The following is a 20,697-nucleotide window of genomic DNA, read 5'->3' as shown; positions in this document are numbered from 1 at the left end:
GGTGGAAGAAAGAAGGGGAGGCCTTTGCCCAACATTGGGACAGTTCGGGCTAATAATAATAATAATTTAAGATATATTTTACTCTGCCGATAAAGTATTCTACTGCAGTGATAGGCCGGCCGCACATTTACAACACTATCTTCCTATCACTATCCATAACTATCATAGGATCAATGATCAACTATCTTAACAGCATTTGATTCAACAATATGTGGCTGATTCTGTTATACACAATCTTCTCTAAACTAAATTGACAGTCTAAATCTTTACTAATATTATAAAGAGGTGAAGTTTGTTTCTAGGAGGTAATCTCTGGAACTACTGAACAGATTTTGAAAATTCTTTCACCAGTAGAAAGCTAAATTATTTCTGAGTAACATAGGCTATATTTTATTTTCAAAAAAAATTGAGATCCCTATGAAAATTGTAATAGGTTGTCATGAAAACATTTGATAAGTTAAAAGTTGGTAAATAATAACCATACCTAATATTATAAAGATCATTAACGAAGACATACCTACTACAAGCATTAAAGATAAACGGTTTTGATATAAGGAAATGTGCGGTCGGTCTTATGAAGAATGTTTATATTGACATGTTTATTAGATGGTGAATATATATTATGTAATTTAGATGCCTTTACAATAAACACTAATACAATTTTGTAATATCATATGATAATTATATTGTGAGTATTGTGACCTGTATAATTATGTAGTGCCAACTATCACAAACTGATAACTTAAATCGGTAACTTCCATTTTAAAAAAATCATATTCATTTTAGTTTTTCTAGCGTTTCATGTGAGAAATTTGACGCAACGCATATACTCAATATAAAGCCCTGAATCCATATGTACCAATCACTAAAGATAATAAACGATTTCCGTCTCTTTCACTTGTGTGGAATTACATAATAGAGAGAGCAGCCTTATACTAACTTAATAGTAACTTAATAGTATTCCGTGGATAGAGTATAAATGGTTGTTTATGCGTCACGTGCTAATTTCTCACCTTGGACAAGACTTTGTTTGTATGCATTTTTACTAATTTTTCTTTAATTTACTAGAGGGTTTCATATAGAATGAGATTTATTAAGATTTTGTTCCTTATCACAATGCGCGCGATTTTGCTTGGGCGGCCCGAACTACAAAGCGAAAACAGGTATCCTATCATGGCGGGGAGTCCCTAGAGATGAAGTTTATCATCATCATTTCAACCCATCGCCGGCTCACTACTGAGAACAGGTCTCCTCTCGGAATGAGAAGGGCTATAGTCAACCACGCTGAACAAGTGCGGATTGACACACCTTTGAGAACATTATGGAGAACATTTATGGAAAACTAAGGTATGCTGGTTTCCTCACGATGTTTTCCTTCACCGTCAGAGCAAATGACTTTACTCGCACATTACTCAGACAAATTAAAAATGCGTGCCTGGAATCGACCATCGGTCCCCCCAAATAGGCTATCGTCATGAAGTCACTTGGAACTTCATTTCTGGTCGGCCAACTTAGATCGCGCGTAGTGTACGGCAAATTACTTGAACATTGACCCGTATGGCGGGTGCACGCAATTGGTTGTTCAGTTGGCGCGGATGCATGCCATTGGTTGATAAAACGAGCCTTGCTTCCTGGATTCGCCAGCTTTCTCCCACAACGCCGCCTCAGGTCCAAGTTATTTGCCGGGCACTATATCTATTGTATTAAAAAAAACTCTGTACATGTTTTATGCATTCCAAAATGTTCAGTTGCTCGCCCCATCCCCGCAACTATAAAATGACTACTATTAATGTAAAATGAGCAACGAATGTGTACCAAATTTGCGTAAAGTGTAGAATTTGTATGTAGTTAGGTTTAAGTTGACACTTCAGTTAAGTACCTTATTTTTGTCTTATTAAGTGACCAGAGAAGTAATACACCGAAAAATTTAGAAATAATGGAAATAAGTCTTTTCAAACCGATCTTTATAGCTAGCTGTACACACTTATAATTATTGCTATGTACATTTTTTTTTTTAATTTTTCACTATTTTTTAAGTGTGGTAATTTATATAATAAATTTTTATCTTCCAACAATAACTTATCGCTGTAATCATTGGTAAAAAAAATATTATAATATAATAATCCGCTCTCAGGAATATTTACGTTGTATGATTATGAACAATGTTGTAGTATAGCAGTATAACTTACGTATATATTATTATTATTACGATCACGATTAGTGCTAAGAAAAAGTGTAAATTATAGGAACTAAGAAATCAATAAAGCATGTTTTATATTTTGTAGATTATGTGAACGCTCCCACGTTTCGCCGTGATCCGGTAATCGCTAATTATTTATTTGCATTTTTTTACCTTTAAAGTTTATAATTTTAAATGTTAATTATAATAATAAATGAAGCAAGTTGTTATGCTGAGATCCAATTTAGTCCTCGCAATTTTTGCATTGAATTGATTGATGGGTTTTTAATTATAAAGGTCATAGCTTATTAGAGCCACCTGTCTCCCTACGACCGTCTGTTAGCATTCTTCGCTGACGCTACTGAGTTCATGTAGTGAGTGTATACCTATTGAATCTATACAAAAAATAATACTAACCGTACGAAGCGAGGCGGTGTTGTCCGGGAGCCGGGTGGCTCCAATGAGCTATGGACTTTAAATCTTTTAATGCTTTTGGTATTTGCAGTATTTTACATAATAAAATATAATGTAATGAATAATTAAAAACTATTATCAAAGGCGTTAATATAATAAGTATGAAAAACCCATAGTAAGATCGATGTAAACTAAGCTAGTGCTTCGTATCCCGGACTAGTGTCATTTCTATTAAGAAAATATTTTATAACTTGTTTATTTGCTAATACAATAAAGTATAAAAAAATATTGTTTGTTTTCTTTTATCCTTTTAGTAGGTACCTCTATTTAATTAGTTCCTTAAAAAACTTACATAAGTACCTAGTATTTGCATGGCGGTCATATTGTAATTCGCCATTTTGATTTTTAGGATTCCGTACCCGAAGCGTGGCAACGGGACCCTATTACTAAGACTCCGTTGTCCGTCCATCTGTCTATCACTCTATCAGACATGCACCGACTGTAACATGCAGAGGTGAAATTAAAAAAAAACTAAAATTTCAAAATGGCCGCCATGAAAATTTAAGTGTTATTTTCTTGTAAGATGGTAAGGAATAATCTTATTTCGAACCCTATGTAAGGGTAAGGAATCCTTCGTGTTTGAGTCCCCGCTCGCACTTAACCGATTTTTTATAGCATCAGTAGAAAAAAAAAATCAAGTCTACCTATTACGGCCCTGAAATACAGTTCGCTGATAGACGGATAGCCAGCGGAAGCTTAGTAATAGAGTTCCGTTGGCATCTTGCCTAAATATAGCTCTATCCTTCTCTACAGTGAGCATTATGAAAGGAGTAGCAGTAATTTTTTAGACCTTACATTTTAGAAGCTGTAGCAGCTCAGATGCTTGAGCTATTGCTACTGCTGTTAAAATGTCTTGGCTTCTTAACAGAAATCTTCATGGCCATGATCAGTCCATCGCCGGCCCACTACTGAGCACGGGTCTCCTTAGAATGAGAAGGGTTAAGGCCATAGTCTACCACTCTGGTCCACTGCAAATTGGCAAACTTCACACGCCTTTGAGTTAAGCAAGTCATAATTGCTTGAAACTTCATAGGAAATGACCATACGCTATGCATTAAACTGAAAAGTTGTAGAAATAAATTAAATAAGGGTTTCTCATTCATTCATATTTAATAAAAATAACACAGTTAACTTAAGGCATTTGTATAACTTATGTAATTGTATGGTCATATTAATAAATCATAATAATTATTATTATGTAGATTATAATTTTTTAAAATGACAATAATTTTCAGTCTGGCAAATGTGTATGAGCATGTATAGCTGAACATAAGTACATTTGCTGTCGAAAAATATAAATTACACAATTGCCAACACTTTATTTAGTACTAGAAATATGAAATAATAATAAGAGGAGATTTATTTTTACAAAATAATATTTTGTTAATTTGATAGCATTAAACATTAATATTATACTTAAGTAATAAAAGAATAAAAGTTGATTTTGGTAGTTACTAAACCATAAATTATAGAATTTAATATCAAATGTGATAAATATGATTGAATTGATTTTTAAAATAATAATTTTTACATAATTAAAAGGCACAGTAAAAAGGTAGATAATATAAACATATTAAATAATAGATACAATGCTCCAAAAATGTGCACCATGTGCACAGTACAGTTTAGTTTCATGGTGTTATTATTAAATATCTCAATTATTACAATTCAATTTCATTTTATTTAAATACATTTCTAGGATTGAAATCCTTCAGAGTACATAATAAATAGTTGCATGAAATATTATTGCTTGATTCTTGCTTGGGTAATTGTTATATTATGTTGCAATAATATAGAAAATATACACAAGATAAAGCAAATCACGCATGTCAAAGAAATATAATTATTTGATTTTATATACAACAATAATTCAAAAGTATTTCAGATTTTACAATACATGCCTACATATGCATACATGCATGATTGAAAACCTTCATCAGAGTACTTTGTAAATATGTAGTTGCAAATAGCTTAACACAGGCCTAGGAGATTGTAATACGTTGCAATAACATACAAAATATACACAAGTTAAAATGAGGCAAATTACACAATGGTCAAACAAATATACTTAATTAGATTTACTAAATCACATAATTTCAAAGAAATATATAATTACTTATATTTATAAAATAATAAATTGATTTGAATTTCATAAAAATTTGATTGCTATGTACAAATATACAAAATTCAAGTATATTACATTACATTACTGTGCAAAACAAAAGTTTTGATTAATTTGAAACAGACAACATACATCATTTTCCATTCATCTCTAATAAACTATATACCATATGGGTGTTATAAAGTCAGTATCTTACTTAATTATTATCATTGATCAAACAGTTTATGCTAAAAATAAATTATTCCTACATTAATCAATATAATATATTCCAATAGAAAACAGTATGTTATATTAGATACTATTCTTAAAGCCTAATATAATCACTTAGTTTCTTTTTTTACGGTCACAGTCTTTTCTGCTGGCTTAGCGGGAGGCTTTATTGTGGATCATTTCTTTTTCCTGTCTTGTGTACACTTGGGGCAGTACCACTTGCCCTTGGGCTTGATCTTAAGGTCTACACAGGCAAAGTGGAACCACTCAATCGGGCAGTCGAGGTTATCACAACCTATCATCTCTCCGTAGGACACTTGGTGACAAAGGCAGTATGTGGGCTCGTTAGGATCGACGGGCATGTCGAGTACATCGCTGGGGTGCGCCATACCTCCAACAGAGTCAAGGTCGGCGTTTTCCTCCTGCTCCTTGGTGGCCGCGGCTGTGGTCGTAGTGCCCTTGCGATGCGCCTTCTTCTTAGCCGCCGACCTGCCGCTCGCGACGGCGTCTTCCTCACTGGACGCACCTGTGCGCTTTTTCTTGCCTGTCGTCGTTGCAGTTTTCTCACTACCTTTAAGTTTCTTTCTTCCCTTTTTAACAGTGGTAGGATTAGTCTCTTGGTCCGCGGCCGCCTGCTGCGCCGCGCGGGAGCTCATTACTTTCTCTTGAATTTCGGATTCAAATCGCGCGAGGTCAGAATCGAGGCGACGTATGTGTTTGTCCACGAGCTCGTAAGTTTGTATTGCGAGCTGTACTTTGTCGTCCCCGTACTCCTTTGCCTTGTTGAACAGTCCCTGTATTGTGTTCACCTTTTCTTTTTTCGTTTCTTCGTCCATTTTAGATATATTCGGTAACAAATCATCGGCCATAAGATCAATGGTCTTCATTAGGCCGTGAGCTCTGTCGTCGAGGTCCCGCATCAGCTTAAAATTCCTTTGCAGTTCTATGGGTAAATGCTGCAGACTGTCCAAATAGTGTTCCAGATAAAGGGCTGAAGTCATTTTGCAATATTTTGTAACGATCGAGCTTGATAAAAATTAATGCCAGCAGCAATAAGTTGAAAGAAAACACTAATTCAATTTACACTAACTTAATTTTGATAAATCTAACATTTTAGCACACACAAGAAATTATGTAAAATCATTCAAAGATAAAGGGAAATAAAATCTAAAAACTGCACACAGTTCTTTTACATTACTACAAGCAAAGCAAGTTCTTTCAATTTTCTCAAGCGAACGAAATTGAGTAAATAACGTTTCGATTCACATTTCACTGTTCACGATCACGAGCTTTATTCATTGTAAACACGAACATAAACTCCAAAACTAACATTGTTATAAGTATTTTTTATATTGAAGAAAATAATATTTAACTTACTGTTTGATTATCCCATTGTTAAGTATTTATTCAATTATTATATTACAAATACATAGCAAGGCTTTTTAGCTGCCACTATGTTATTTGCGTAAAATGAAACGTAATGTATAGAGAGCATTTTTATATGACGACCATAGACCATAAGATTTTTTTGTTATTCAAGAGCGCCATTGGCTCGTTCAGATAGAGCCAATAGTGTGTCTTCAGGAAGTTTAACTGTGTGGATTTGCTACCAACTTTAAGTTTAAAATTCGCCTCCAAAAAGGAAGATAACTTTAATAAAATAAAATTAAACTAGCCGTGGCCCGTTAGTCTCAACTCCGCGAATATGGAATTGATAGATCCTTTCCATGCAATATTTTTATTTTTCCAATGTAAATAGTAACCTTTACCCGTCTCGAGATATCTCTGTCCGATGCATAGAGCAGGATGCATTGGTCAGGTGCAAGGTTGCAAGCTACTTGTTACTGTCAAGATATTCCCATTTCAACGCTTGCCCTCCAGACATGAAATGGAACAGACAGGCACAATTTCGTGTTTATAATAATAAAACTGTACGAGGAGTTTTTAATAGCGAGCAAACGAGCAGGCGGATCACACGATGGTAAGTGATTCCCGCCGCCCATGAACATTTACAGCATCAGAGGAACCGCCGATGCATTGCCGGCCTTTTTTAGGGTTGGTCCGTCCCTTGTCTAATGTTATGTAGGTACAGTGTACCTACTTGATTTCTATATTTTGTATATTTTCATGCTACGAACAACCAAACGGATTTCTGCTATAAATGTTATAATATTTTAACGCCTTTATTTACATTCACTTTACCTACATACTCGTGTATACCATTCTCATTAAAGTAAATTAATAGATTTATTTTTTAATTTAATTTTTTTAAATATCTAAAGCTTGACAATCAGGAGCCCTAAAAAATTAAGAAAATATACTAATTACTCTTTCAAATAACCTAGGAAAAAAATTGGCATTCGGAGGGACTGTGGCCAGAGCCCAGAAGTATGAAATAACTGTGGTTATTTTGAATTTTCAAATTAACTGTATCTGGAAGGTGCCTAGGTACTAACAAAAAATTCATTTTTTGGAAATTAAAAATATTAGTTTAGTTCTTACTACATCTAACGGCACTCCGAGCACTATTAACTTTAGCATGTCGGTGACGCAATCTTGAAGTCTTTGCCGTTTTGAAAGTACAAGATTACAAATACGATGCTCTTCTTAACTGAAACGCATGGTACAATCTTGTTTAAGTTCCTGATGCAAGTTAGCTGCGTTGATCGATCATTCCATCTGACGCAACAACGGAGTACTTGCCCTCAGATCTCGTTTGGACCCGCCAGCTTTTTGCCGCCAAATAATTACGGTTTAATGCAAGTCGGGTTCGGTACAACCACTAATCACCGCAATTTTGTTGTTGAATTTCCGTGCAGGTTACTTTACTGTTAGATTGAGTTCGCAAAATATTTATTAGTAGCTGATGCCCGCGACTTCGTCCGCGTGGATTTAGTTTATTAAAAATCCCGTGGTAAGTCTTTGATTTTCCTGGACAAAAAGTAGGCTTTGTCACTCTCCAGATCATTAACTATATAAGTAATTTGTATACCTACCCATGCAAAAATTTTACTTTTTTTAAATAATTTAAAAAAGTTTACGATATATTTTTTAAGTGCACTAAACGTGTGCGCTCTGTATTCCCTCATTTGCAAAGTCTGATGGGTCGGCAATCAAAAACAACCGGAGAGAGACCAGACGCAAGGTTTTTCCAACAGAAAACTGCAATAATAAAGTGGGGGGTTTCCAACGCTGCACTTTCTGGTGCGAGGTCACCATTCTAGAACCTTGGGACCTCGGTTTTTCGAACCATATGCCTTGCCCATTGCCACTTCCGTCACTTTGGTCCACCTACGAATCTTCTCGTTGCTGATTTGATTTAGCTATGCTATACATGAAATAAACTGCGCATAAAATGTATCAATGCGTAAATATATCTACGTATTATGCCGTACAATCTACACAAACAACCGATCGTTCCTGCACCTCATATAGTAGTACCTATTAGAGGGTTGAACGCGTCGCGAACTTGCAGTTATCTGTAGACCACGCACGGAAAAGCTGCGTGCTGAACTAAAGTTAAAAAGTTCGACACGCAAACCAAAAATAATGACGACGCTTCTGAGAAGAATGTGGAAAAATCATTCGAAACACAAAAGTGAGTGTAGAATTTAATTTAATTTTTTTTTGCTCTTGCAAATTATTATTATTTTATGGATTTTAGCTCTTTCAAATTAATGTTTTAGTTACGGGTTTTTCTCTGATAAGAATAATAGATTTGACGTGTTTTCCTTAAATACGCGTAACAAGGATTATAACATTTTTAGCACGATTTTTTATTTACTATTGAAAAAGTAAAAATGAAGACAGGGATGCACTTATCTCTATGAGATCTCTACCAGTGATTTTTAGCTGTGAGGGAAGTTGTAAAGGAAGAACTCTCTTTTTAGAATTAGAGCATCAGAATATTTTTTTGCATTTTCTGTTCCAAGCTTTAGTTTCTAAATTAAAAAAAAAATTAAGTGTAAATTAATCTTTTTTTAGTTGTTTTAGGTAATTTAAAAGTAGGTATTTAAATTAATATCTAGGTACTTATTATTTATTAGGACCGGATGTTTAAAATTCAAATATTTTATTTCTCAACAAGAACAACGTTAGTTTATCTGTGAAACGTTTGTCGATTTTGTCATGTTCTCGGTCAATTACCTAGTTACTTATTAATTTGACTAAGTAGGGAAACAAAAAAAATTGACAATTTTTTTTTGTATACTTTCCCATACCCATTCAGGTCCAAGTGGTTTTTAAGGATACATTTGGAACTTCTTGAAATCCATCGTTAGTGTGGTTCTGCGTTACAAAGAGAACCTAATGCACAAAATTATTTATACTACCTAGTAGTACCTACCACAGTTTTAGTACTACTATTATACTTATGTATACCAAGATATTAGATTAGAACAAAATAATAATTTTAAGGCAGTAGGTATACAAAGGATACATTATTGAAAGCTCAAAATGTCTACAAGTAGTTACTAGAATCAAGTGCTAGCTTAATAAATTAAAAAGTTACGCGCTCATTAATTCGAGTTGGCTAACCATAAAAACATATTATTTTAAGAATTAAGAATATTCATTGAACAGACACGCTTTTAGCAAATTATTTCTTAACGGAAACTGAAACTTTAAATTCAAGAGTGAATCTAGGTTCTAAGCACGTGCACTTTAGCTGAGAAAGCATCTAGGCAAGCGCGCTCCACCTAAGGCTGCAATCTGTATCATCATATGCCAGCAGGTCTGATGCCGCCAAGCGATGTCTAAAATTAAAAGAAAAACATGAGTGAACAGTAGCTTCTAGGCAAGCACGCTGTAGGCTGCATCGTCACTTACAAGCAGGTCTGATTGCAGCCAAGCGATGGTCGAAAATAAATATAAACATACCTAGATACTTGAGAAACTTTTTACCAATTAAAAAAGTTGCAAAATGCACTCACGACATTGGTTAAGTTTCTCTCCATTAACTTAGGAATTAGAACTCGCAACGCGCCTTACTGGGAGATTCTCGGGATTGGAAAAAAGTTGTTGTGTCAGTTTTCTGTTAGGCGTCGATCCACGTACAACGATCTAGCAGAGTCCTGAGTTCTGTGCTCCGCTTCACAAAATTTAATGGTATACAATCCCGCTATAGGTACCTACAATTTTTCTTTACCTATTGATGAAAGGTGTCTTTAGGAAACAACGGAATCAGTTCAAGGCTAGGTAACTTAATTTTAGTCTCACATTTTATTTATTTATTTTCATAGGTGGTCAATATACCAGCCCCATCGTTACAATTAACATCAAACTACGATCTAAACTAAAACTACATATATGAACTAAAATTTTATATTTAATATCATCATGTTATAATCATTGATCACAAATAAACTGTACGTTTGTATAGTTTGACTACCACGGTCACAGACTTCCTAAATAATAATATAATCAGAAATTTTTCTGTGATATTTTGTATAGAGATTCAAGAAGAGCTGAAAAGAATGCTAAACACAGAGCTCTGAACTTAGTTTCAAGACCGTTGGCGTTGGCTGTGTGTGTGTTGGGTCGATGCTTGATGCAGCATCTACCTTATCGCTTGTAGGCTGAGGTCTAAGTCTTTATTGACTCCCAAATAATTCACCTGCGTATAACCTGTGGTAAAACTCATCGCACATCTCACTGGCGAGGCGCGGCGTTTTGCGAGCGCAACGCATTTTTTAAGGGTTCCGTAGCCAAATGGCAAAAAACGGAACCCTTATGGATTTGTCATGACGTCCGTCTGTCTGTCTGCCCGTCCGTGTGTCACAGCCACTTTTTATTTGATGGGATTGTTCATAATATCAAAACATATTCAAAATATGTATTCAAAACTCGAATGGGGTGTAATACACGCCGCATTTCTTTAACGTAATTGGCTCATGTTGTTAAAATAAATGTGCGATAGAGTTACCAAACTCTCGGTCAGTTTATGAGATCGCAGTGAGCCAGGACAACTTTTTGTGGTCATCGAAAGCAAGTAAGGACGCGCGGTAACTACCAAATACGTGTAGCCCGTGTATCAACTCAATTTTGATTATGTTCCCACGGGATTTTAGGTACCTAGTTTTTAGTCACGGGAGTTGGACTCCGCAAGGGTTCCGTACCACCGATCATACAAAATATACTTGACGCTTTCTAATTTTATAAATTTTCATAGCGGTCATTTTAAATGTATTAGGTATTTGTTGGAATGGCAATAGAAATAAACAATATTCTGTAAAAATTTTAACTCTCTACCCATTACGGTTCAGAAGATACAGCCCGCTGACAGACATATGGACATATGGATGTATAGACATATAGATGGACAGACGGACGGACAGTGAAGGCTTAGGGTCCTGTTGACACCCTTCGGTACGGAACCATGAAAACTTAAATACACGCGGACGAAGCCGCTGTCCTCCTCTTTTATAATATTGAGTAGATCGAGTCGATAGGTAGGTATTTAAGATTTAAATCCAAATCAGAAAAAATGTATCTAAATCTCATTATTTCATAAACCTAGTTCAATGTTGATGCATAATTGTATTTAATTTCCTACAATTCTAGTTTGATTGACAATACACATCCTTCCCAAGGTTAGTGCTTCCCTACAAATTGATAAGATTGCTACTGCCACAGTTTTGATCGTAATACTGTGCTACTACGCCATTTGGTACTTATACTTAAGTACCCACACATGACCCATACTACGTCTTTCGTTTAGCAGTCTAAGATGGCACGGCTTTGCCGGCAGGGTGGTAACTAGTCACGGCCGAAACCGCCCACCAGACCATACCAGAAATTTAGAAATTGTAAAATTCCTAACCCCTGTCGTTTTGCACTTGTAACCAAAAGCCATAATACCAAATGTCATGGATTTGAAAAATGACGGACTTCCATTCGAATTTTTAACCTATATTTAACCCCCTTGAGGGTTGAATTTTCAAAAATCCTCTCTTAGTAAGTACCTGTACTGCCTAGAGTCGTCGCAAAAGGAACCTACTGTCAAAATAAAAAAAAATCAAGTTTCTAACTCTAACTCTGTGCGTTGATAGATCAGTGAGTCAGTCAGGTCAGTTAGTTGTTTAATGGTCTTTCATAAATCGCTTCTTCTATCAATATCGCGGTCAAGCGCAAACCCGTCACACATAAAAAAAATACCTATTATTTATGGTCGCAACGACATGTCTCTATCGAGGAGGTAGGCTAGACCGTTATTCCTTCGCAGTTCGCCTAGAGTCCATACAGCAGACAAGAAAAAAAGAATATAGGCTTTGACACATTTTATGCGTTGCTTTCTACGAAGGCGCAACCTGTTCACTTCCTTACTTTCTAGTCAACAGCCGCTTATCAAAGGTTTATGAACGCTTTAATTATAACTGCGATGCATCTCAATCCGTTATGATTTATTTGCACCTATAATAGTTTGATGAACTTAAAGCTTTGTGTCCACAAGGGTCGAGGCAGCGCGGTCTCATCGCTCAATCATATACAATAATGCGAGACGCATTGCGTATTGAGGCTTTCGCCGAGCCAATTTAGTCGTTTATTGTCGCACTCAAAGGAACTTAAGCTGAGATCTGTAGTGTACTTTGACTTTGCTCAGACTTGTTACAAAATAAATTAAATAAATCTTTATTAACTAAGAAGTTTTACAGTCATTTTGCCTTTGGCCTCCACACTAGGGAATTTGTATCGTGGAGACCAAATGATTACATAAGTATATATAAGCTTAACGGTGGACGAGGTGAAGATAGATATTTTATATAACCATGAAACGCTGTTTTAATTGAAGATTCATACAAAGATTTGTGCAAATCTTTGAGCCTGTGTACCTTGAAAACTGAACATTTTGACTGAAACCTGGAAAACCACTGATACTTATACTTATTTCTAGAACGTGTCTACAAAATTTCATTGAGATTGATTGGTCAATATTCAAATGAAAACTAAACTACGTTTGTGTGGAGCGTGCTACGAATACTACTCTTAGAGATTGTTTCACAATCTCCAGATAAACTTTATCTAACAAACAAATTTGACATATCTAAGAAAAGGTAATCTGTCAAAATGTTTAACTTATCCGTTACCTAATTTGGCGATTGTGAAACATTTTTTATCTTTTAAAAATCATGCGCATCCAGAGTCGTCGACAACTTCGCGGTAGCTTGCGCAGCAGATAAAGTAAATTAAAAGATCAGATTGGGCACAATATAATGGTCTTCCGATACGCTATTACGCCTAAATACTGACCTATGGCCTATTTCCCTTATCTCCAGACTGACCTGGATAGAGCGGCGATAAACATTCTATAGCGTTTTATTTGATAGGATGCTTTTTGCGAATAATTTATTCGAGTGACGAAAGACCTACTTACTAATTCGGAGTAGATGAATTTATGATATAACTTTACAAGTTAGCCGGTAGCCCTTGACTGCAATTTCACTTGGTGATAAGTGATGATGCAGTCTAGAGATGGAAGCGCTGTTTTAACCATTAGACTATATGCTCAGGCTTAGAGGCCATAGTGTAACTTTTCAAGCTGTTTCAAGTTATGTATATGGAAATCTTTCATGTGTGGACAGCCAAACGTTGTGAGTTGCCACCTTCGTAGCTATATCCGTAGCTAGTCCGTACGGTACTGGCAAGTCCACGTTTCTCCGAAGTTTGATAGTGTCACGTTTTTTTACATAAAAAAATTACACACAGGGCTTTAATCATGCTTTAATAAATAGTGAATATTAAACTAAGTACTTTAAAAAGAACGTTTACTTAGACTTTACACATAGAGTGTTACCACTTAATTCTTATTATTTACCTAAGTTTTCAACGGCGCCACAGATGATAATTTTCGTGCGCAATCATCTAGCAATTTATTGCTCTAAAACTGTTGATAAATACAGCTTTGATAAAATTTGCCTCGTAAATTTCGTATCAGGGTGCGTTTCAAACAACAATTATTTAAATTGCGACGTATTAAATTAGACAACCTAGTTAATTACCTATGCAAAACCCACTTTGGTGTAACCAATTTTTGGAAAACAGAGTCGTACGTTTCCGGTTTTTTTATCGCTGTTTTCGAACTTTTTAACTTTCCTAATTTTTTATGGGGTTTTCTACTTTTTAATTCCTAATTCCTGTAATGCGTTTTTTATACAATTTTATGATATGTAAATTGTATTATTTAAATGTTAAAAAGTAATAAATAGAAAGAACTGGGGTTAGTTTCGGAAAATTTCTTCAATATCCAGTTATCGGATATTTTACGAATAAGTAGGTATAAAAGCGGTGATAGCCTAGTGGTTAAGGCATCGGCCTCCAGTCGGGAGTCCGAAGTTCAATCCCTCTAACTTTTCGGAGCTTCATCCAAGTTTCGGAGCGGTGAACGAATAATACGTATAATTATACTTAGTAAGGAAACCTGCATGCTTGAGAGCCCTCCATAATGTTATCAAAGGTGTGTTAAGTCTGCCAATCCGCACTTGGCCAGCATACTATATCCAAACCCTCATTCTGAGGTCAGGACACTCCTTATTGTAAGTCAAAAACTACCTATAGATCGCACTTTGACTCCGCTCAGACATAAGAAACCGTTAAAAGGAGACAGCATTATATCGCTGGCATAAATCTGTCTCGTTTTAACTGAAACTTAAGTCTGAGCAAAGTCAGGCACACCCTCATAGATCCTGAGAAGAGCCTTGTGTTCAGTAGTGGGCCTGCGATGGGTTGGTGATGACATGATGTATTTTGAACAGGCTTTTGCTCGCAATCATTGCTGCTACAATGGCTATAAGTTACATATCTATATATACCTAGTTCTGGATTAGTCAGCTGCCTGTATTTCACAACGATAATCGATTGGACGGACAATTATTACGCTCGATTTATAATGATAGTTTATTACTAATGGTGATAATGTTATATTATTATGTGCCTATAAAGGAAATCATGGCTACTGCGATTAGCTTATCGCGGTCATTCACTATGATTTGAACTTTCTACTTTGCAACACCAGTTTTTGCTCGCAAGTTTTTTACGCAAGACTACCTAATAAAAAACTTTGTATGAAGTATAAACTTGTACAGTGCTTAGGTATATTTTATATGAAAGTATATATCGCGTATATTTTATATGAGTTAAGCTATAACTCAACCTATAAAAATAATAAAAGGAATAAAATTGGTGCAAATTTCCTTCTCTCATTTCATATTTCTTCTCTCGACACTTGTAAGAAGGTACATCATTTAACTGTGAAGTAAGAATGTTTCAACTATTTTGAACTATGTTTAATGCGACCCCAAAACAGCACAGAAAATAATGTAAATATTATATCTTCTTACTTAAGAGTACTTATTCATTTACAAATCCATTACGGCGCGGCTGCTGGGCATATTATACCTAACTCTGCGCGCCGTAGGCAATAGCTACGGAATAATTTTAGAAATGGTTACGAAAAATTGTAACCATTTTTAAATTCTAATCCACATACTTTCGTTACCTTTATTTTTGCAGAAATTACGTAGTTTCTTTGCTAGTACCTTGTTTTAATTACCTTGAGTTTAGTTAGTAGCGGTGGTAGCGGTACTTATACCCTGGCACTACGTTCCCTTCTCATTCTGAGAATCCCGTGCCCAATAGTGATTCGACGATGGGTTGGATGATGTTGATATATTCCGTGATAGGCCAAGCATTTTCTAGGTAGTTTCCCTATGGCCATGCATAAAAGAGAAGAGAAAAATGTTAAATAATATTTTTTTTTTCAGAGCTTTGCGAAGAGTGGGCTCTGGCAGAGTGTGAAGGGGAGGGTTGGTGGAGAGAAGCGAAGGATGGCAGAGGCAGTATGGAAGTGCGATACGCGGGTATTGCGCCCGTAGAACGCGCCGCTTCTGCGCCCGCTACGGCGTTAGCAGTACGCTCGGCGCTTCACACTGCTAAAAGTAAGAAAATTACCAATCTTTTCTGGAATATCTACAGTTTAAAGAGTAGTGAATTCTCGCCTACTTACTGTGGCCTGTGAAAATAGTAGTAGAGTATGAAGGTGTAGTACGCAGGCACTACTCCCGTAGAACGTGTAGCTTCTACGCCCGCTACAGCACTTGCAGCAGCGCTTAACACTGCTAAGTGTAAATAAGAAAATTACCACTTCTAGAAACAACAGTTTTATGGGTATGTATCTACGAAGGAATGTAGAGGTAGGTTGTGAGTTACTTGGACATTGCCCCGTAGAACGACCGCCCGACCGCCTCTTGGCGGCTACGGATGCGCTTCAGTGTAAAATTTCTTCTTACTTTTCTCAGTGTGAAGTAAGCAGAAAAAGTAAAATATTCCTTATTGTACGCCAAATCTACATAAAGAAATATAGTTAAAACAAAATAGATGTTTGTACAATATCACTAAAATAGCGATCTCTTCCAGGCTAAGGAAGATGGTTCGGTTCCAGGATAAGTTAGATAGTTGTATTAATTTGTATAGGGAACTCTCGCCTTCCGTGAGAGAGGGTGACATCATTTTTCTAGTTTTGAAATAACTAATAAGTGGTCTCTGTATATATGTAGTAGGTAAAGCTGGCATTAGTACAATATTATCTACTTACGAGTAGATACAGTTATCTAAGCACTATTTATTTGATTGCGTGCTTTTGTACAATGCGGAAGAGAATATCATTGGATGTTTTGCTAATCGTCCGCATTCAAGGTTTCGTGCAAAAAGTGATGTTATGTAAAATATTTTGATCAATGTTTGGTCTTCGGTGGTGCAAAGGTGAAAGAATGGCGATAAGCGTCCAACGACAGCTAAACAGGAAATGGTTTGCAATAATAATTTTCAAGGGTATAAGGCTTACTTACTTACTTAACTTTTGAAAATTTGAACCACAGTCTTAATGCTCGACGCCTAGAGCATTATACAGTACTTAAATAACCTATGCTTGCCTGTACTATTATGTATTCTGAGCTACGATTAAGTTTATAAATCGTAACCTTTATCGTAGGATAAGAAAGACCGGAACAGGTAGCTACATCGTAAACAAAATATAAATCTTAAATTATGTGTACCTACTACGGTCTACGCCGTAGATAGGTACATAGTACATACAGTAAACTAGATCGCCTCGTCTTTTGTATTACAAAATATTATTTTCTTACTAAGAAATATCTTTCCTCCGTAATAAAGGCGATTTGAATACTACTCAATTTATATAAAAACGTAAGTAATATACGTAAAAAAAACGTAAATAAATAATAAAAAATATTTTCATTATTTTTTCAGCCTTGAATAAAAAGTTGCAGAGGGTGAACCTGGACATCAGCCCGAAAGGCATCCTGGTTTCAGACGCGGAGTCGCAGGATAATGTTCTCAGCGTTTCTATTTATAGGTAACTTTCATTTTATTTTTAACCATTAGTCAACTGATCCGATGATCGGTGTATACTTAGATACTTAGTAAAGTATCCGATCCGAGTAGTAATGATCCGATCATCGGATCGGATCCTTGACCAAGCGATCATCTGTTTAAGAATCAAATCACACTCAGGCTGAGATCTATACAGCGTAAGTACCTACTTCGACTTAGCTCAGACTTAAGTTTCCGTAAAAATGAGACAGTTTTTTAATGAGGTTGACAATAAAAATGAGAATTTCAGCTTTTATAAAATAACGAAGGTCTGACACATGCTGGCTCTCTCTCTAATCTCTCTCTTGTTATCTAAAATAAAGAGATTATTATTATAAACCTATGATTTTAATATAATGTTGTTATTGCTATCTGTTCCAACCATTCAGATGTTTTTTGAAGAAGTTTTTTTTAGCGACTCTACTCTAACTTTTAGCACTTCTTAATTTAGTTAGAGATTATGTACAATAGTTTTAGCCACAATGGCTTGATATTGAGGATCTGTGAACAGATCCTCCAAGACACCTTCTAGGCATGTATCAATCCATTCCATACACTACCACCGAAGCATTCTCGATATCTCCTGAGAGTCTCTCGCACTTATTTCAAATTGCAGCACGCGCATTACCAAATTAAACTAATTAAGTATTTCAGTACAAAGTTTAAGTACAAGTAACGCGGTAGATAAATAAATAGATCACTAGATATATTGACACGATTTATTTATCACAAGGTACAACGTTCTTTCAATACGACGAGCAGGTCAGGTTAGTTCAGCTCAGGCGATATAAGGGTCAATGATTTTTCTGCTGTTACATAAATAACGCGCAGATCGGTGTTCTTTGATATGATTAATGAGTTTCTTATTATGGCTACTCATATAATACTTATATACAGGATGTTTTTATTGTAGTCTGCTTATTTTGGAGCTTTTTATCTCTCTTGAGTACGTAGTGGTGAGTTGGTGAGAGCTGTGATTTGATAAATAGAAGGCCCCAGGTTTATTGAGGTGACAGCCTAGTGGTTTAATTATACATCTCAAACTTTTCGGAGTTATACGAGAATTTTATGCAATCAAACATCACTTGCTTAGTATATCGTTGAAGGAAAACGTCGTGAGCAAAACTGCATGCCTGAGTTACGTATACCTACATAATAATCTCAGTTTTCCAATCTAGCTTGGCCAGCCATGGTGGACTATGGTTTTAACCTTTCTCCTTTTCTGAGAATACCTGTGCTTTTCGAGTACGATGAGTTGAGATGATTATTTCGATCGCGTACCTAATTTATAGCACTCAGGGAAAGAATTTTCAGAATCGGATTTTAAGTTTTGGAGATTACCCACTACATCCAAACTTACAAGGTTACCTCTTTACATTATTAGTATTATTATTATTAGTAAAGATTCCTGTATGTTTTCAAGGATCTCATATTGCTCCGCGGACGCGGCCAACGCGCGCGTGTTCGCGGTGGTCGAAGGCAAAAGCGCAGGCGGGGAAGAGAGTCACGTGGTGCACGTGTTCGTGTGCGCGCGGCGGAAGCAGGCCAGAGCACTCGCTCTCTCACTTGCACACGCCTTCAACGATGCTTACCAGGTATGTTTGTACAATATTTGTATAAATTACATTTTTTTTATGAAAATTTATTGGTAAAATTTCAGTCACACAAGTCTTTTCACAATTATTATTGTGTCGGAAACCTTAAAGATGTTTGAAAAATCTGTATGTTAGGGTCATAAATAAATATTAAAAATATTTATGTTTGAGATGGAATTGTAAAAGCAAAAGCCAGATAAACATAATTATTAGCAATTTTCAATTAATACAAAATTAGCATGCAATGAGTCGTAGGTTTATTTGATTAGTACTTAAATATTTATGTGTACCTACTAGAAATATACTTCCACTCAGTTCTTTGAAATACTTTTCCAAAAATTAAATTGTGAGGTTATGGCACAACCCGCACAAAGCCTTTATCTCTAGTTTAAACTACAAAATATCTGTATGGTAAATTTCAGGCTTGGCAAGCAAACGAAGCTGCGTCATTAAAATCGGGTGGCCAGCGCCTTGTAACTCCATGGGTAAGTTGTTTTTTATCGAATATTTCTTCAATCTCTGGCAAATATCGTGCAAATATTGATATCGTTTCTCTAAGGGGCTTTTTAGCGAAAATCAACTTGTTTACCTTTTAAGTCGGTTAAGGATAAAAGATTATAATTCATCCTACACAAATGCGTGCAAACATCGCATTAAACGGTACTTAAGTCAAGGTCACCCATCACTCATCGCAGCAACTTTGGCAAAACTGATCGGGAAACCTTTTAGACTCGTAATAGTACCTAGTCGTTCTTTTATTAATTTATTTATAAATTAACTAACCCATTTATATAAATCGCTTTGTTCAAATGTTATTTATACGTTACAGTATAGGTATTTTATGTATACAGTATACGTACACACAACGACACCTCATCAAGCCTTTGTGGAATGAATTGAACAAAAAAAAAAAAAACTTATCCAATATTTCCAGGTCCATTTTCCCGACGAATCGGACGAAGAAACTGAAAACGAGCAATGGAACCCTCCCGCTCCGCTTGTGACTTTCGCCTGAACCGTAATGATATAAATTAAATAAGTAATTCTAAGATTTTTCAATCGTCAAATAAATTTTAACTGAGGATAAGTTTGATTTTTTTGAAATTTATTCCTAAATTGTTTATCTAATGATTGAAAAATCAGCTTTAAATTAAATAAAACTCTGGCCTAAGCTTTAAACATTAAAAAACGTATCATATTTTTACCTTTAGGAATCATAACGAATAAGTAAAGAGGAAATATACAAGATTATATTTTTTATAATTATGAAAAAAGGTACAAAAATTAAAATTTATGCTTAATATTTCTAAGAACGACAGACTTGAATCCGAAAACTATGTAAAATCAAACATAAAATTAGGTATATGTATTATCATTTTTATTCTATACTTACTAAGTGCCATTTTGACTGTTACAAACAAAAATTTATTTACGTAGGCGTGAGATAGATACTTACTTTTATAACATAATTGTTAAGTTAATATTATTTAGATTTACAAATAGGTAAGTAAGAATGTAAGTATAATAATTATGTATGAAAGGTTATATACATAGGTAGTATAAGTATAAATAAATTTTGTATCGATAGGTATTAGCTATATATTGCATATTCATTTTATTAATTTTATTGTACTGTTTTACTAAGCGTACTATTAAATTGTTTTTATTTTGTCTTTTGGTGTTCTTTCTTAGGAAAGCTACTAAGGATTTTCAAAGTTTTTCCCATTTTTTTT

At 35.3% G+C, this 20,697-nt stretch overlaps 2 protein-coding genes and 1 long non-coding RNA gene across 3 annotated transcripts; 1 reads left to right on the top strand and 2 right to left on the bottom strand.

The window, feature by feature from the left end:
* Positions 1-3,539: 3,539 nt before the first annotated feature.
* On the bottom strand, positions 3,540-14,664 carry LOC123873515. Its single transcript, XR_006797698.1, has 3 exons — positions 14,532-14,664; positions 12,548-12,559; positions 3,540-3,576 (listed from the first exon to the last, which is right to left on the bottom strand). It is a non-coding gene; the product is annotated as an uncharacterized LOC123873515 (long non-coding RNA).
* On the bottom strand, positions 3,751-6,238 carry LOC123873509 (inhibitor of growth protein 5). The gene has a single exon (XM_045918365.1). It carries the CDS (start codon positions 5,984-5,986, stop codon positions 5,162-5,164), a length of 825 nt encoding a protein of 274 aa, XP_045774321.1. The 5' UTR covers positions 5,987-6,238; the 3' UTR covers positions 3,751-5,161.
* Positions 8,410-20,637, top strand: LOC123873510 (low density lipoprotein receptor adapter protein 1-like). The gene is made up of 6 exons (XM_045918366.1): positions 8,410-8,583; positions 15,743-15,916; positions 17,247-17,352; positions 18,793-18,964; positions 19,387-19,449; positions 19,899-20,637. The coding sequence occupies exons 1-6, from the start codon at positions 8,535-8,537 to the stop codon at positions 19,977-19,979; spliced, it is 645 nt and encodes a 214-aa protein (XP_045774322.1). The 5' UTR covers positions 8,410-8,534; the 3' UTR covers positions 19,980-20,637.
* The last annotated feature ends 60 nt before the right edge of the window (positions 20,638-20,697 follow it).

The sequence above is a fragment of the Maniola jurtina genome, chromosome 17, assembly GCF_905333055.1.
Source record: "Maniola jurtina chromosome 17, ilManJurt1.1, whole genome shotgun sequence".
NCBI classification, from domain to species: domain Eukaryota; kingdom Metazoa; phylum Arthropoda; class Insecta; order Lepidoptera; family Nymphalidae; genus Maniola; species Maniola jurtina.
This window is presented reverse-complemented; position numbering and strand designations above follow the sequence as displayed.

Excerpts from the sequence above, each read along its gene's own strand:
- LOC123873510 (XM_045918366.1), top strand. The coding sequence starts at position 8,535 with ATGACGACGCTTCTGAGAAGAATGTGGAAAAATCATTCGAAACACAAA. Across the intron at positions 15,917-17,246 it reads GGCGCTTCACACTGCTAAAA|CCTTGAATAAAAAGTTGCAG; the intron begins GTAAGAAAATTA and ends TTATTTTTTCAG. Across the intron at positions 17,353-18,792 it reads CTCAGCGTTTCTATTTATAG|GATCTCATATTGCTCCGCGG; the intron begins GTAACTTTCATT and ends TATGTTTTCAAG.
- LOC123873509 (XM_045918365.1), bottom strand. The coding sequence starts at position 5,986 with ATGACTTCAGCCCTTTATCTGGAACACTATTTGGACAGTCTGCAGCAT.